We start from the raw sequence: 16356 nt of genomic DNA, 5'->3' as shown, positions 1-16356 counted from the left end.
CAAACCGTGCCATAACATTTTGCACTTGAATTGCCTGGCAGTGTTTTTTCAAAGCAGTCTTCTGAGAGTTAATGACTTTGGAGTTGTAAACGCGCTACTGGTGTAATGAAAATGTCTTAATATGGTGTTCCTTCACCCATTGAATTTGAGCACCAAGCAAGTCCTGTTTTAAAAAAAAAAAAACTAAAAACAAATGTACAAACTGGCAAAGCAAACAGTTTGGCTTGTGTACACGTATTAGGTAGGCATTTGAGAGGCACTGGTATTAGATGCCGTGGTACTCGAACCTTTTTGCACATGCTACCATCGGTGACATTTTAATACTACTACGGCTGTGCCTGGCAAGTTCTTTTACCATGCCTACGTAAAATCCCAAACTGTTGGCATTGCCAATGCTTGATTTTTTTGTGAAGGTTAGTGTTCATTCTTTTGCAGTAATTCAAGATCACCATAATCAAGCCAATGTCTGTTCTACTGTTTGGTTTATAGCGATGGCGGTATCCTGTTTGGCATTAATAGCTGGAAATCTAATTTGACCATTTCTGTTATTTGGGCGAAGAATGCGGTGTTGAACATTGACTTTCTGCTTTTCTCTTGGGACTGTTCCTAGGACTGTTCCTAGGTCTGTGGGCCACTCGAATAGCCACTAATCATGTGGTGCCCATCCACCGCCCCCCCCCAATCACATTTACTGCCGTTGGTACAAAGTCCGTTCTTCATGAAGAAATATATATGGGCCAGACCCTTTTTTTTATTTGAATGTTTCTCTGGGTATTGTCATTGTACATCTGGAATTGAAGATGGAGGCGCAGTATTTTTACCCGTGCCAGCAGAGGCACTTAGATCAGATTTCTGTTCCACCCATTCAGTCAAGAACTGACCCTTCTACACCACTAAGAGGAAGTGTTGTATTTGTAAAGGATAATATGCTAATTGTAAGCCTCATTCAGAAATCTGTGTTCGTAATATAGAGCGCCTATTCAACTGTCGGCTACAAGTTCAGTTTTCTCACATTGCCATTGTTACATAGTGTAATACATTTCAGTTGCATGCATTTTGCAAATTTGTTATATATGCTATCAGTTTTAGAGTTTCTCTAAAGTAAGACCTTTTTAAGTATTTGCTCTTTTACATGAAACGTAAACCTGCTATAATTTGTCCAAAGTTTCCAGCGAGGCTTCCCCGGATGAAGGAGTACCTGAAGACTTGACCGCGATTGAAAAGCGAGCTGTAGAGCAACTGACTGAAGGATTGATCTCTCATTATTTACCTGATCTCCAGCGATCCAAAGTGGCCTTACAAGAACTCGCGTATGTAAAATAAAACTGCAAAACTGGAAACGTATGAAAACAGCTGAAGAATAAGAATAGCAGTACTGTATATGATCCTTTGGCATAATGCTTTGCGTCAAAGAATCATGTTTAGCTTCTGAAGGAGAATAACTTTCCATATTCTCAAATGTAGCTTCACTAGCAGGGATGGGTCTAGTTCATATGTATGCCTGCTACAGGTTCAGATTGCTGTGACTTCTCCCACTGCTAGCGCTTATTCAAAGTATGAACACAAAATGAATGCCTGATGAAGGACATAAGTGGGGTCTTTTTAACATACTGGCAAGGTGAGGGGTGGTAGAACTAAGGATGTCCTTTTTTGATTAAATGGAACTCATTTTAGAAGTAAAACATGAATGTCCAGATGAAAAACAGGGTTTGAACGCCAACAGCACATTTGCTTCCCCAGGTTAATTGATAACAAACACATTTTTCTGAATGTAACTGTATTTGGGACAAACTATATAAATAAACATTAGGATACATTTAAAGCATGATGGCTCATAAACCATGGAACATAATAAGTTTGTGTCTTATGTGGAAGTTAGATTTCCGGGATGCTATGCACTAGCTCCTGATTCTCCAGTGGTACCTCCTGGTCACTGGTTCATGCTGGATCCCCAGGAGCTGGTTATTATCCAATCTCAATTTCAGCCCCTGGAAAAATCTCTAAACGGGACCAAATGGAACCCAGCGAGATCCGAGATTTGCATATTTTGTAGGTCTAGCCTGGCGAAAAACTTGTCATGGTTTTGAAAAAGGAATAGCGCATTACTTGGCACTCTCCTCCCACTAGTGCTGCCCCAGCCCTCTCCCATTGATACCGGACCTCTAACACACATTCTCCATACCCGTAGTAGGCATATCCATGGGCTGCGTATGTCCTATTCAATCTGCGCTTTGTGTGCCGCAGCTGTGGATCCTGTTGCTGCTGTTAACATTGGCTGCTGATGGTGTGCACTGCATGTCAAGGATGCATTCCTGATTGGAGAAAGCATGGAAACCATTGGGATGAAGGGGGAAGATGGACCTGGGATGCAAAGTGTTATGGAGACGCAGGGTTTGTGTAGGAGATTGTGAGTAAACAGCCATATGAGCGAGGGGAAAATGGGACTGGAGAGGTAGAGAGAATATTTTAGAGAGCATTGCGGCATGGATTGGAAGAAATGCAGAGGAGTTTCAAGCAATGACTGAGTGCAATGGAAAACAAAGGTGCCAGTTGGAGAAATGTGCACAGTCAAATAATGGGTATAAGGGAGGGACAATGAGTAGTGTTATCAGGGCTCCAGATATGTTTTTGAAATGGCAATGTTTTTCTCACTATTTGGACAAGAGGGAGCCAAAAGCAGCTGCTGTGTATTGTGAGGAGCCAGGAATGAGACCAGGACACAGAACTCATGATTGTGGTTACAAACTTTTATTAAAAATAATAAAGGGATTGGATAATGCTTTGTCTCCCATAATCTAGGAGGTATTTCACTACCTCAACCAAAACAAATGGTCTGTCCTGTGTCAAGATATCCAAAGCAAAACGTCCTGTGTCCGAAATCCTATCCATCACAGTCTAAAAGTAACTCTCAAGGTGCTACGGGGTAATGGTTCTGGCCTTGAAAGTGAACAAATGTTCAAGTTCGAAATAAAGGTGTTACTGCAACACAGGTTCCCTATGCACAGTGTTCACAGTTCCAGGGGCTGGCTCCCTTCCCCAGGTTTTCTTCACTAATACAACAGATAAACAAGACAATCAAAGTTCTTTTTAGCTCAGGAGGATAACACTCTGTTTGACATTGCACTTCACTCTTGGGGAAATATCTCCCTTCTCCAGGGCTGTTCAAACAATTCAAAATCCTAAGGGCACGAGTCTTCTTGGGATTCTTTGTTCAACAAAACAAATTGGATTCAAAACAACTTGCATGGTCCGAGCCTTGCAGGAGACCTGGTGTACTTCCCTGCCAGGTTCTTCTCCATATTAAATGCAATTTGACCTGCAAGCTTATATTTGCCTGGTGTACATCCTGCCCAGCCTTTCTCATGTGGTTCTCATGTGGTTCACTTTACATTCTTGCAAACTTGACTTTGCCTGGTATACTCTCCTGCCAGGACTTTCTCTTACAACTCATTTTATAAACTTGCAAACTCAATTTCTGTTGTTATTCCTTTTTGACATATCTGGTTTCAAATCCCTTTCTTTCACTTCACTGGCTCTTATCTGTCTTTGATGTCATTGCCGAAGCGCCCGGTGCCCCAGCTTCCCATCTCAGGACTTGCCAGCTTTTTGTGGCATTCTCTGGTCCTCTCGCGGTAAACGTGAAGTAGCGCTCCGGCATCCAGTCTCTGCATCACAGGCTCATTTTTTTCGGCAAGCGGCTTCCACGTCCTTCACAGCTCCCGCTCTGCTGCTGAGCCCTTTTCCGTGTTCAGGTGGTGTTAGTACTGCTTCTCGGTTACTGTGGCCACCAGGAAGGCTTCCCTTCTCTTCCTGCTATGGTCCCAGCATGGGGAACCGGCTCCAGCAGTCCTTCTCCTTTCGCCATCTCTCAGAGCCTATGGGCTCCATTATCTTCTCAGCAGCTTGGCACTCCCTCGGCCAGCACAGAAAACCAAGCTACTGCAGACAGTATCTCTCTCTCTCCTCCATGCTGGTTGGGGTTATTAAATGTCCCGGCACCAATCCTATGCTTCTAACCACTAGTGTGTTTCCTAGGCTTCTCAGCTCCACTGATCCTCATTACTCCATTCAGCTCCCTCATCCTAGTGTTTCTAAATACATGGGAATAGTGGGAAGTCCTTGCGATTCTATTCACAGAATATTGAAAGATGTCATCAGTAGGCTTTAGGGCTGGTTGAAGGAGACTGTTTCAGTATACAATAAAGGCATTAGAAATGGGGGAGATATCCCTAAAAGAGGAAGGGGTCATGTGTTTTCATCTGATGATGCCTGGTGCACATCAACTCCCCCCGGCTGCCCCAATGTGGTCCTCCCTCATATAGCCATGTAGCCACTCTCGGGATCAGGTAGCGGCTGCCGTCCCTTGGCCACATGGGGAGAGGCTATCCCCAGCAGAGTGATGACACAAACAGATTCATAACGGCATCCAACATGAACCAGTGACCAAGAGCTACAACCACGCTACAAAGAGCTAGCGCATAGCGTTCCACAAATCTTACTTCCACATATAATACACAAATATAATTGTCCTCCTTATTTATGACCCCCTTATTCTTGAAATGTCATATAGATGTGTCCTAATGTTTATTTACCGATTGTCCCAAATTCACATAGGTGTGTTTGTTCGGCATCAGTTGGTCTGGGGAGCTGAAATTAGCTCTTGGTAGCAGTTTTTGTCAAGCTCATGAGACTCTTCTAGAATACAAGCAGGAGCTAAATAGCGCCCAGCTCCCCTCGGTTTTGAGCCCTTGTACAAGCGGGGTATATAGTTTAACCAAGGGTAATAGTGCAATGGCAGATGTGGGTGGCACTGGCAAGACCTTATGAATCATACAGAGAACAGTCTATATGGAGTATTTGAACGTCTAGAGTTAACCCCTCTCCAAAATGAGTGACAAATAGTTGAAAATCGGGGTGTAACCCCAGTCCCTCTGTGCCGAGCAAGTTTTGTCGAGCAAGTTTTCCTGACGGTTGCCAGCGTTGCATACCTTTTTATTTGCCCGTGGTCTACCCCCAGAATGAATAAAATGCAATATTAACTAGAATGCCTTACCCCCAATTGTTTAGTTTAGTTTATTTGATAATGCGCTCCAAACCCAGGGGTAGCCGGGCGCAGCAGTCACAAGAAAAGTTAATCTTAGGTTACATACAGAGGATACATGCAGAAGATACATTACATGTGTTATTAACATATTTACAATACATATATACAAAAGGTACAAGATGTGGGTACCTCACATCACAAGGGGCAATGAGATAGTCTATAGTCCGGTTTCAGAAGTATCAGGGTAATTATATGCAATGATCCGGGCCTAGAGCAGGGGATCAGTTTGTTGGTCGTCATTGGTCCAGAGCCAACTTTTTACATTACATCTAAATCTAGAGTAGGGTAGATTAGCTCTCAATCCAGTAGGGAGTGCAATCCAGGCACGGGCAGCTCTACCGGGGAAGCTTGCTCCACCCGCTTTTGTTAGTCTGAATCTGGGAATTTCAAGTAGGAAGTGGTTAGAGGCTCTAGTGTGGTGAGTAGAGGATTTTCTGGTCAGTCTGGCCGAGATGTATGGGGGCGCAGTATTGTTCAGTCCTTTATGGGTGAGAGATAGCGTCTTGAGGAGGACTCTGTCACTAATTTTTAACCAATGATGGTCTTTCTTGATGTTGGATATGTGCGCTCTGCGGGGTATGTCCAAGGCTGCTCTAAGAGCATTATTCTGCAGTATTAGCATTTTGTTTATGACAGTTTTACTGGCACCCGCATATAGGGCATTGCAGTAGTCAAATTTAGACATTACTGGGGTTGTTGGCTAGTGTGATGCAATTGGTTTTGGAGAGGTAGGGTCTTCAGGCCCGGATTAATTTGCAGGTGTAAGCTGTGGAGGAAGCCAAGGAGTTGACTTGTTTTTTAAGAGATAATGTGGAATCAAGGTAGAAACCTAGTGTTTTTTCCTCAGTTGCCACTTTAATTATATTGCCATCTATGTTGAAGGCGAGATAATTAGGGGTACGTTTTTTGAGGTTAGAGTCAGAACCCAGGATCAGTATCTCTGTTTTGTCATCATTCAGGGATAGGCCGTGGGAGGCCATCCATGCCTGAATGAGGAGGTAAATCTTGTTTACTAGAGCTGTGTCTTCGACAAAATTGCCAGATAGTGGTATGAGGATCTGCGTATCGTTCGCATAGTTAGTATAAGTTGCCCCCAGTCTGTCAAGTTTGTTGAAGAGTGGCTTAGTGAAGATGTTGTACATTGTGGGATAGACACATGAACCTTGTGGGGCGCCACAGGTGATTTGTATTGGGTCCACTGAGGTTAGGGGGGAGAACACTCCCATCGTACAGTTGGCTAGGAAGGATTGTACCCAGGCTATAGCTTCGCTTGAGAAATAGGCGGCAGACGCTAGGTGGTTGCATAACACTGCGTGGTGCACCAGGTCATAGGCCGCCGATAAGTCAAGGAGGAGGAGAAGCATAGCTGTTTTACCTTTATCCTTCAACGCGTCGATTTGTGTCTTAAGGTCAATTAAGGCCGTTTCAGTACCATGTAATGGTCTGAATCCGGATTGGCGTGATCCTAATAGTCGGTTCCTATCCAGATGGTTTTGGATCTGGAGGTATGCTACTGTTAAGGCGAAATAGGACTGTGGTAATGGGCCTATAATTGGTAGGGATAGCTGGGTCGAGGGTCTGTTTTTTAAGGAGAGGCAGTACCCAGGATTCTTTGAGGTTTGTGGGTACAGCACTGGATCTAAAGGAGGCATTGATTAATTTAGAGATGAAGGCTGCTAAGTCTCTGGCTGCGTCCTTAATAACTTGTGCTGGGCAACTGTCGCCTTGGCCGTTAGATGGTTTCAAGGATGATATCACCTTTTCAGTTTCCAAAATGGATATGTTGGTAAATCTGAATGGTTTGCAGTTGCTCTTTGTAACTGTTGTAGGTGTATCTGTCAAATGGCTAGTATGTGTTCCAGTGGAACTCAAGGATACTTTCTTCTTTGCAATTTTAGATTGTAAGGTTGTGATTTTGTTAGCTAAGACATTTTGGATACTGGTACACCATTGTTTGTCCATCCATTTCCCGGAGGATGGAAAAGAGTTCTTTGGAGTTAGAGTTAGCTTTACTAATTCTCTCATTAAATGTGTCTTTTGGTTTGGATTATTTCCTTCTTATATTTTGTAGCAAGGTTGTCGAGTACAGTTTTATTCTCATCTGAAGGTGTATGCCTCCAGATAGCTTGGAGTTTACGTTTTTGGATTCACGGTTCTTTGAAGTGAGGGGTGAACCATGAGTTGAGATGAGATTCTCGTTTACTTTTACGTAATTTAATAGGGGCAATTATGTCCAAGGCTTTGGACATAGTGTTGTTGAATGTCTCAACTAGCGTATTAGGGTCAGAGTTAATATCGCTGGCAGTGAGAGCTGGTAGGAGGAGTGGCGAAGTTTTTCAGCAGTAATTTCTTTTTTACTTCTAGTTGGCAATAGGTGGTACTGTTTGCGGGTTATCTAATATAGGAGGCTCTATAGTGGATGAGAAGCAGATGAGGTGGTGGTAGGTCCAGGTTTGTGGTAAAATATTAGAGATGGTAGTAGCACAGTTTCGGATGGCTATCCAATCTAATGTGCGTCCTTTTATATGTGTAGGGGCTAAAACCTTTTGGGTAACGCCATGATCGACTAAGATTGATTGGATGGAGTGGGCCTGTTTGTCCTCATCATCGTTGAATCCCTCATCATCATTGAATCCCAAGTTAAAGTCACCTAGTAATAGGAGCTGTGTGGAATCTTTGATGTTATTAGTGAGGAGGCTGGATAAGTCATCCTCAAAGTTGCCTAGTGGGCCTGGTGGTCTGTAAACCAGAAGGACAGTTAGTGTACTGTTATTAGAGATGGGTATTTTAGCAGAAAGAAGTTTGCAAGATGTAATTGCTGGGTGTGGGGTAAGTCTTACAACTAACTTGGTTTTGGCAATGATGGCCAAGCCACCTCCCCTAGAGTTGGGCCGATCGACTCTTAGTATGTTGTAGTTGTCTGGTATGGCAATCATGAGTGCGGGACCTGCAGCATTGTGGAGCCAGGCCAAAGTGATAGCGAGAAGATCTACGTTGTCCATGGCAAGTATATTGGCAATTTCCATATTGTGTGCTATGAGGGACCTCGCATTGATAAGGGCTCCTGATAAGGTAGGGGTTGTGATTTTATCTTGGATGAGTCTAGGATTGGGAACGTTGGGTCTCTTCTGGTAATGGAGAAAGTCAGTTTGTATTTTAAGGCGCCTTTCTGCAGCTAGGGCAAAAGGGTTAGGGTGGGAAGCAGTTAGGGTTGATATAGAACCTGATGGTCTAGTTCTTTTGTTTTTGAGGTCATAAAGACGAGGCAGCCTCGCTCTAAGTCGCGTGTTTCTCTCTTGCAGGTTGCAAGGTGTAGATTCAGTGTGGGCCATTGTTGTGGTGATAGAATAGTCCAGAGTAGGGAACAGAATGTGTGTATATAAGGCAAGTCTTGGTGGTGCACATGTTGGGAAGCAGATAGCAAGGGGCACCTACATTTGACAATCCCAGCAGTGACTCAAATGCATACAGCAGAGTGCATTACCGTCAGCGACTTAAATGCATACAGCAGAGTGCACCTAAATTTGACAATCCCAGCAGCGACTAGAATGCATACAGCAGAGTGCACCTAAATTTGACAATCCCAGCAGCGACTAAAATGCATACAGCAGAGTGCATTACCATCAGCGACTAAAATGCATACAGCAGAGTGCACCTAAATTTGACAATCCCAGCAGCGACTAGAATGCATACAGCAGAGTGCACCTAAATTTGACAATCCCAGCAGCGACTAAAATGCATACAGCAGAGTGCATTGCCATCAGCGACTAAAATGCATACAGCAGAGTGCACCAAAATTTGCCAATCCCAGCAGCGACTAAAATGCATACAGCAGAGTGCATTACCATCAGCGACTAAAATGCATATAGCAGAGTGCACCTAAATTTGACAATCCCAGCAGCGACTAAAATGCATACAGCAGAGTGCACCTAAATTTGACAATCCCAGCAGTGACTCAAATACATACAGCAGAGTGCATTACCATCAGTGACTAAAATGCATACAGCAGAGTGCATCTAAATTTGACAATCCCAGCAGTGACTAAAATGCATACAGCAGAGCGCACCTAAATTTGACAATCCCAGCAGTGACTAAAATGCATACAGCAGAGTGCATTACCATCAGCGACTAAAATGCATATAGCAGAGTGCATCTAAATTTGACAATCCCAGCAGTGACTAAAATGCATACAGCAGAGCGCACCTAAATTTGACAATCCGAGCAGTGACTAAAATGCATACAGCAGAGTGCATTACCATCAGCGACTAAAATGCATATAGCAGAGCGCACCTAAATTTGACAATCCCAGCAGTGACTAAAATGCATACAGCAGAGTGCATTACCATCAGGGACTAAAATGCATACAGCATAGTGCATCTCAATTTGACAATCCCAGCAGTGACTAAAATGCATAGCTCAGAGTGCATATAAATTTGACTATCCCCGTAGTGACTAAAATGCATACAGCAGAGTGCATCTCAATTTGACAAGCAGAGTCTTGGATACTCTGAGTGAAAATTGCTATTGTATTTGCTAGTGTGGCCAAGAAGTTAAAGAGGTGGTAGCAATCTGAATGCAGTTACTAGGAAGGCACTCTGAGTGCAGTAGTAAAAGCAGACGAGCAAAATCAAGGATACTTTGAATGCAAAACACTCATGTGACCATTAATCAGGTACCATTGTTAATGTGACCATTGTAACCCAAAAAACAGGGCAACTTTGACGGTCTTTTTTTAGGAGATCTGTAATACCTCCAACATGTTTTGTGACGTCAGTAAAGGCAGCAGCTGGATGGAATCTATATTTGGCTAGTGAGTTTTCTCTATAATAGAATTGAATCGAAATATTATATTTGTTAAAAAAAGATTTGAAATTCGAAGGGGCAGATTGAGACCCCGAGCCTAGCAGTGTAAACGAACCATAGGATACATCTTTTCACACCCATTCTGAAACGCACAATTTACGTCTATTGCTGAACTTCTGGGGAAAGTGTGCTCCTCTAATACGCAAAGTTCCTTTAGCCATATTGCGCCTCCTAAAAACTGAGCTCAGTGGGATCATGTTTAATATTCTTACACAGGCGTCATAAAATGCTCTTCTTGCATACACTTTTGTTTGTGTGAAGGACAAGTCTATTTTGAAAATAGTATAACCTTTACTGCAAAGCTTGTGTGTATTAGAATATTCTGGTTTTATTTCTTTTAGGCAAAACCAGGTGGTTTTATTGGACACACTGGAACAAGAAATCTCTAAATTCAAGGAATGCAATTCCATTCTAGACATCAATGCCTTGGTGAGTTTTTAGATTTGTGCCCACATAATGGCAGCTGCTAATTGACTGTGAAAAAAAAGTCACACAAGTATCCATGGGGTTACATTGCCAAGAGATTGTGTTGCCTTGATCAATAATGCAGGTGACTTCTATACAGGGCTGACCGGAATGGCCTATCAGATAGCTATGTAAGCAAGGGGCCTAGTGCCCTGGGAGGGTCATTGCTACGTGCCACTCCGGCTAAGCTCTCTTATCTCTAAAATCGATGCACCCTCAATGGGCACATTGGTTTGAGGGTAGATTGCTATGCTTGGATTTGCCCAGGCACATACTTCCTCTGCAGTCTTCACTGGAAGTCTCTCTTCCCTTGCACATTAGGTATATGTGGCAAGAGCAAGAACAGGTATCAGATCGACTTGCAAGAAGAAGCAATATGGTCATAAGCATAGTACAGCATGTTTGTGATGCAAAGAAGTCATATCCTCATCCTTTTAGCTTTTCAACTGTATAATGCAGAGTATGATTTGTTTTTCCTTTTTTTCCGCGTACGTCGTAGTTGTCGGAAGCGAAATATTATCATAACAAGTTGGTGAACGTCAGGAAAGAGATGATGTCCCTTCATGAAAAAACATCGAAATTAAAAGTACGTTTTTTTTGGCTGGGGCTTCTATACTGGGGGTTAAAATGTTAAAACCTGATTGAATATATTCTTTATTTCTCTGTTCAACACTCCATTTTCAGGTTAATGTTAATTGTACGCTGAGCACTAGGAAACATATTATATGCTTACTTTTTGTATTTGGCATTGCTGTATTTTGTTTTATTTTAGGAATGCGGGAGAAACGGTTCTTTGTCTTGGCGGGAGAAGCAGCATTAGAAAATTGAAGCATGTTTTTGTGTTTTCATATTTTCATTGTGATAAGCCATCTTTTGTCTTCTAAGGTTCCGTTCTGCCAATGTAGGAGTAATGGGGACTGGACTTTGGAGCTTTATGATTACTAAGTTACAAAAGACTGGTTTCCACATCCCCACATTTTAGGGGAAAATAAAACTAGTAACTGGGCATCTGTAACAGTTTTGTGTTTTCTACATGTTTGTCCACTTTGACAATTTCAACAAATCCACCTGCCCTCTTCCTCGGATACAGGAAGCAGGCGGTGGTATAGGACAAGATGGAAGAGTAGTTCTGATTTATATTGTAGGAAAAGCACTGCTAGAAACTTCAAAAATGCCTCTTGAGTAGTCCATCAAAACTGTGCTGCCCCTTATTGATCGAGCTGCCAAGAACTCGATCTGTAAATTGCATCTAAAAGTACTGGCACAAGTTCTAATGTGCATTTTAATAATTCCACACACTTTGCGAAAGAGGTGGTTTCTAATGTGGGTCGGCAAAGCCACTGACGCTCTTATATGGTGCACAACATACTAGTTAACCATATCCAAGGGGTTGAAAACCCAGACTCAAAACCAGAAATTACATGGAAGTTCCCAAAAAAAAACACCATCCAATCTTAGAGGCAGGTGGAAGAACATCTCGTGCGCTTGATCTCACTCTGGACCTGTGATGTTGAAATTCATAATAACTCCCTTCACCATATCTGTGAACCGCAAGACTGCGATGGGGAGATGGGATACAAACCTTAGGTGAGTGAAACCTACTGCAGAAAAATGTATTTTGGCAACTGCACAGCAAATTGACAATTTAAACGTCAGTCAAAAAATATCCTTGGCACTGCCTAAAAAAAATAATCAACAGACCAGGCATTAAATCGATGCTAGTCTTTTGAAAGCTAACCTGGTTGCAATTCTATTCAACTCCTACTTCGGGGAGGCGTATCCCACTACCTTCTGATTGTCTGTTCCAGCAATGCACTGACATATTCCTTTGATTTATAAGAAGACCTGAATGGCTGATATTCCTGTGGGACTTTCATCTTTTCCCTCGAGCATCATCACAGTTTTCCCAGATTTAGGTGATGCTCGCATCACTGCTTTTAATTGCTTTTCATCTGACCATAGGCTACTCTTTCTGTGTTCACCAAATGCCTCTCAAGAGTAGCGGCTTATTTAAGAAGCATGAAAGTGCGTGTTAAAATGTACCTTGATGACTGGCTAGTAAGAGCACCCCCAACCTTACCACATATTCAGTTTCTGCTCCCATTAAGGCAGAACATTGTTGGGAAGGAGAGAGGGTCTTCCCACCCACCTAGGTGATACCCAGCCTGAACTAGACGCTAATGGAGCACACCCAGGGGGAGGGAAGGTGCACATAATCTGGGGTTCGCGATCACCTTAGTGCATGCATTATAAGCTATATAGCAGTTGCGGGTGTGAACGCCATCTTGGCAACCATCTTAGAAGTTAGGCCTAGGCATGGAGAACAGTACTTTGTGCACTAGTATTGGGCCCCTTGCATGAGCGCGAACAACACCCCCACCCTGGCCAGGTCTGAGAGATCCACAACCGCCTCCATTGTTCAGAAAGCTACAGGGCCTCGCGCCCTGCGAAGAATACGCCTAGCAAGGTCATGAGAAGAGAGCCGAGTGCCTTTTGGCAATACCATCTCTCTCAGTAGATAGCAAGGCCTTCCTGCCCCCACCGATCCCCACATGAGAAATACAGCTTTGCAGTGCTTTCATCTCATGACCCCCCCACAGCATCATCCAAACCTAGACCACCAATCATAAAACCTTTACAACCCCTCACTCGATCACGAAGATCAGAAGGCAAGGCTATCGCGCCTTCAGGAATGGGTCACGTCATTTGTGCAGCGAGGTGCAGGGTGGCATCAGAACTATAAATCAAAACTAAGGTGTAGGACTTTGGGAGTTGCTGATCTGTCCTTGAATGAGTGAACGGTGTGCGAGTTAGTGTGACATTGGTTCTCCCCCGAACCTATCCCTGTATCTGCCAGGGCCTTGTTACAAGAATGTGTGTTCGAGTAGCTTATTAATTGTTAGGTTAGCTCACCGCAGATGACGAGCCTAGCAGCACCCATGTAAACGAAGATGCGCATGGACCATTGGCTTGGCATCCAATATGGAGAAGGCTCTACATCTGTAGGCCTCCGCCAATCCGTATTGTACTGTATATGTTGACATCACTAATTACGCTGTTTGTGCTGAAAGTCGTTCTCGCAACACCGACTTCCCGTCTCCCTAACCTGAAAGTCGCTCTCTCAACACCGACATCCCATCTCACTAACCTAGGCAAGGTAACTTTACTCCTAGCCCTCGCGAGGGTTCGCCACATACGCACCCGCGGCCTCAACATCCTAAGTAGACTTAATGCCCATAACGCTATGTCTCATGAGTTTGCTGCATGACCTGTTGTTTTGATTTCCTGCCTGACCTTTTTGTTGCTTGCACACCGACACCAGCTTCTAGAAATCCACACTATGACCTGTGTGTGTACCAGAGCTCCTACCCTAATGCTCAACTCCATCTGTATGACCATCCTCGATGTGCCATCCAGTAGCCCAGCCTAGACCAAACTGAGGTCCATATATGTGCATGGACTACTTGTATTGTATCAATTAGGCTCCTATCATACACCTTGCATTATACCCGATCATCTTACCTCACCTGCATGCTAGCGCACTTCTCTTATAATCTTCTTTGTGTGGGACTTGCTTAGCATCTGTTGCAGTGCACCAGGCGTCAATGTGCCCTAAATGTGTCGGATTGTTACATTCGTATTGCTATTTCTGATGTTTGTTAATCTGCTTAGAATCACATGCTGTGCATAGGTCCGACATCCAGTGGTCACTGCGGAGTATTGCATTTTGTTTTTCGTAGTCGAAAAGGGGACGTCAACAAGGCGTGTCTGTAACATTATCCCTATAGTGACGTGCGTTGTACCCACAATCCCTCACGCGTCGAGGTCCCTCAGATTGTTTTTTTCCGCCCAGCTTATGGTCGCCTTACGCGGAGCTCCTAGAGAGACATTGCAAAACACTTGCTACGGACCTCGGTCCTTAATTTATACTTATTGTTAAAGATCCCTCCCCTCGACGTTAGCTGTGAAGCTGTTTCTCAGCCGAGCAAGTACTCGACGGAGGGGAAGAGACGGAGGAGATCCTTCGGCGCTGCCGAACACGTGGCCAGGCCTCGCCGGCCAACATATACAGTAGGGAGAGTGGGGGTTCGAACTTTTATCTTCTCGTCGAGAATGTCTTTCTTTCTCCCCTATCTTTCCCTTGGGGTTGTTATCACTAGTTTTTACCTGAGCTATGGAGAGGACACCTTTTAAGTTTTGCCCACGCTGTAGGGGCAAATACACTTGGAAGGACAAACACAAGCTCTGTAATCGTTGCTTGCCCCTCGATCATAAAGAGGACAGCTGCGCGGCCTGTAAGCTCTTGAAACCAAGAACTCTTAAAGAACGGAAAGTTAAGAGGTGGGCGGACTACGCGATGTTGAAATCAGTTTCCTCACCCGCCGCCGCTGTTACAGAAAGTGACGAGGAGGGTGATAACTCGACGTCCGTTACGGAAGTCATTAACCCCCAGAAGGAGCGCTCGCGCTCCTCGACGTCCATCCCCGGCCCCGACGGGCTCGGCTAACGCCCTGCTTATGGGGATGAACACCCTGGCGACAAGGACGCACACAGACCCCATAGGCCTAAGCACACAACCCACGGCTCTTCTTCGTCGAGGACGAAGGATCCATCAGCGCCGAAGGGGACGCAGGGCACTCCGGCGTCTACCTCAGACCGTAAGGGTCTCAAGCCCCACCCGCAAACGCAGCCGCGACCAGCGATTGGGCTTTCATCGAACACGGGCGCTACCTCAAAAACATCCGACGTAACGCTCCATAGAGCGGCCGTCGAGAAACAACGCGAAACGCAGGCAACGTCGACTCCAGAACCCTCTACTGACGAACTCGTTGTCGAGAGCCTGGCGAGAATTGTTTCCGAAAACAAGCGTAAGCGGAAGACGAAACAGACGCCGAATACCGCACCAAAAGATATAGAAACGCCGAAAAAGCACAAGAGTAGCCAGGAACTGCCCCCTTCATCTAAGGGCACTTCTGAACTACAGGAGGGCTTTTCTGAGGGAGACGGAAACCTTTCGTCGACGTTGTGGGAGCGTTCGAAGCGTTTCGAAGGTGAGAACACTGATTTCCCCCCCCCCAGACTATTCAGGGGTCCCCCATGAGACCCTTGAAAGACTCCATTCTTGTATGGAAAAAATTGAAAGGTTTTTGGGTAGCCAAAACACACCCACACCCAAAAGACCAAGAGAATGGACCCAGGATGACCCTAGGGTCAAGATTCCTAGGCTGTTTCCCCCTTCTACAGACGCATATGACCTCACTGAAGAGGAGCAATACCTCCAGGAAGATGAGGAGTGTTTGGGTGGAGAGGAAGTACATGAGGAAGAGGGGTTTGAAGAAGACCCTTACACTAGTGCAGGAGCTTTTGAAGAAGATACAGCTACCTCACAGCCCTGGCAATCCCCATCAGTGCACTCAGACCCTGATGTCTTTCACCCTTCTCCTCCCAAGGACTCACCTATTGGAAACACCTCCCCCATAGATGACCAACCTTCACTTAATGCACTATTGCTCAAGGCAGCAGCGCATTTTGAAATAGACACAGGAGAGACTCTTCCGGACATAGACTTTGTAGAAAAAGTTATTAAAGAAAAAGCCCCGGTTAGTCAATCTATTCCGCTCCTGGCTTCTATAAAGAGAAGAATAACTCCTTCCCTTTCCAATCCGGCCTTAGTCGGAGGGGTAAACCCTCGGATAGAAAAGCTCTTCAGCCCTTCGTCCTCTGACCCTTTGTACATCAGGGGACATTCTATTCCGGACTCCCTTGTAGTTACTAATACAAGAAAAAGATCGGGGGTACCACTATCCACTAGTGAGGCACCACCTGACAAAGAAGGCAAGAAGCTCTATGCACTTGGTAAGAGAATCACGACCTCTGCCGCCTTCTCAACTAGGATTGCAAATAACAATTCCCTACTAGCTAGC

At 44.6% G+C, this 16356-nt stretch overlaps 1 protein-coding gene across 2 annotated transcripts in view; it reads left to right on the top strand.

Annotated features, from left to right (window-relative positions):
* The window catches only part of BLOC1S6 (biogenesis of lysosomal organelles complex 1 subunit 6), a 101914-nt gene that overhangs the window by 39266 nt on the left and 46292 nt on the right, over nt 1–16356 (top strand). Inside the window, exons 2-4 of one of the 2 annotated variants that reach the window (XM_069624944.1) lie at nt 1166–1310; nt 10309–10396; nt 10932–11018. In XM_069624944.1, the coding sequence (XP_069481045.1) occupies nt 1166–1310; nt 10309–10396; nt 10932–11018 (320 nt within the window). The remainder of the gene's footprint in view (nt 1–1165; nt 1311–10308; nt 10397–10931; nt 11019–16356) is intronic. The other variant, XM_069624945.1, reaches the window with a different exon arrangement.

Source organism: Ambystoma mexicanum, chromosome 11, assembly GCF_040938575.1.
Source record: "Ambystoma mexicanum isolate Mex_15411 chromosome 11, UKY_AmexF1_1, whole genome shotgun sequence".
Lineage (NCBI taxonomy): Eukaryota > Metazoa > Chordata > Amphibia > Caudata > Ambystomatidae > Ambystoma > Ambystoma mexicanum.
The sequence above is the reverse complement of the archived record's forward strand: the minus strand, read 5'-3'. Positions and strand labels throughout refer to the sequence as shown.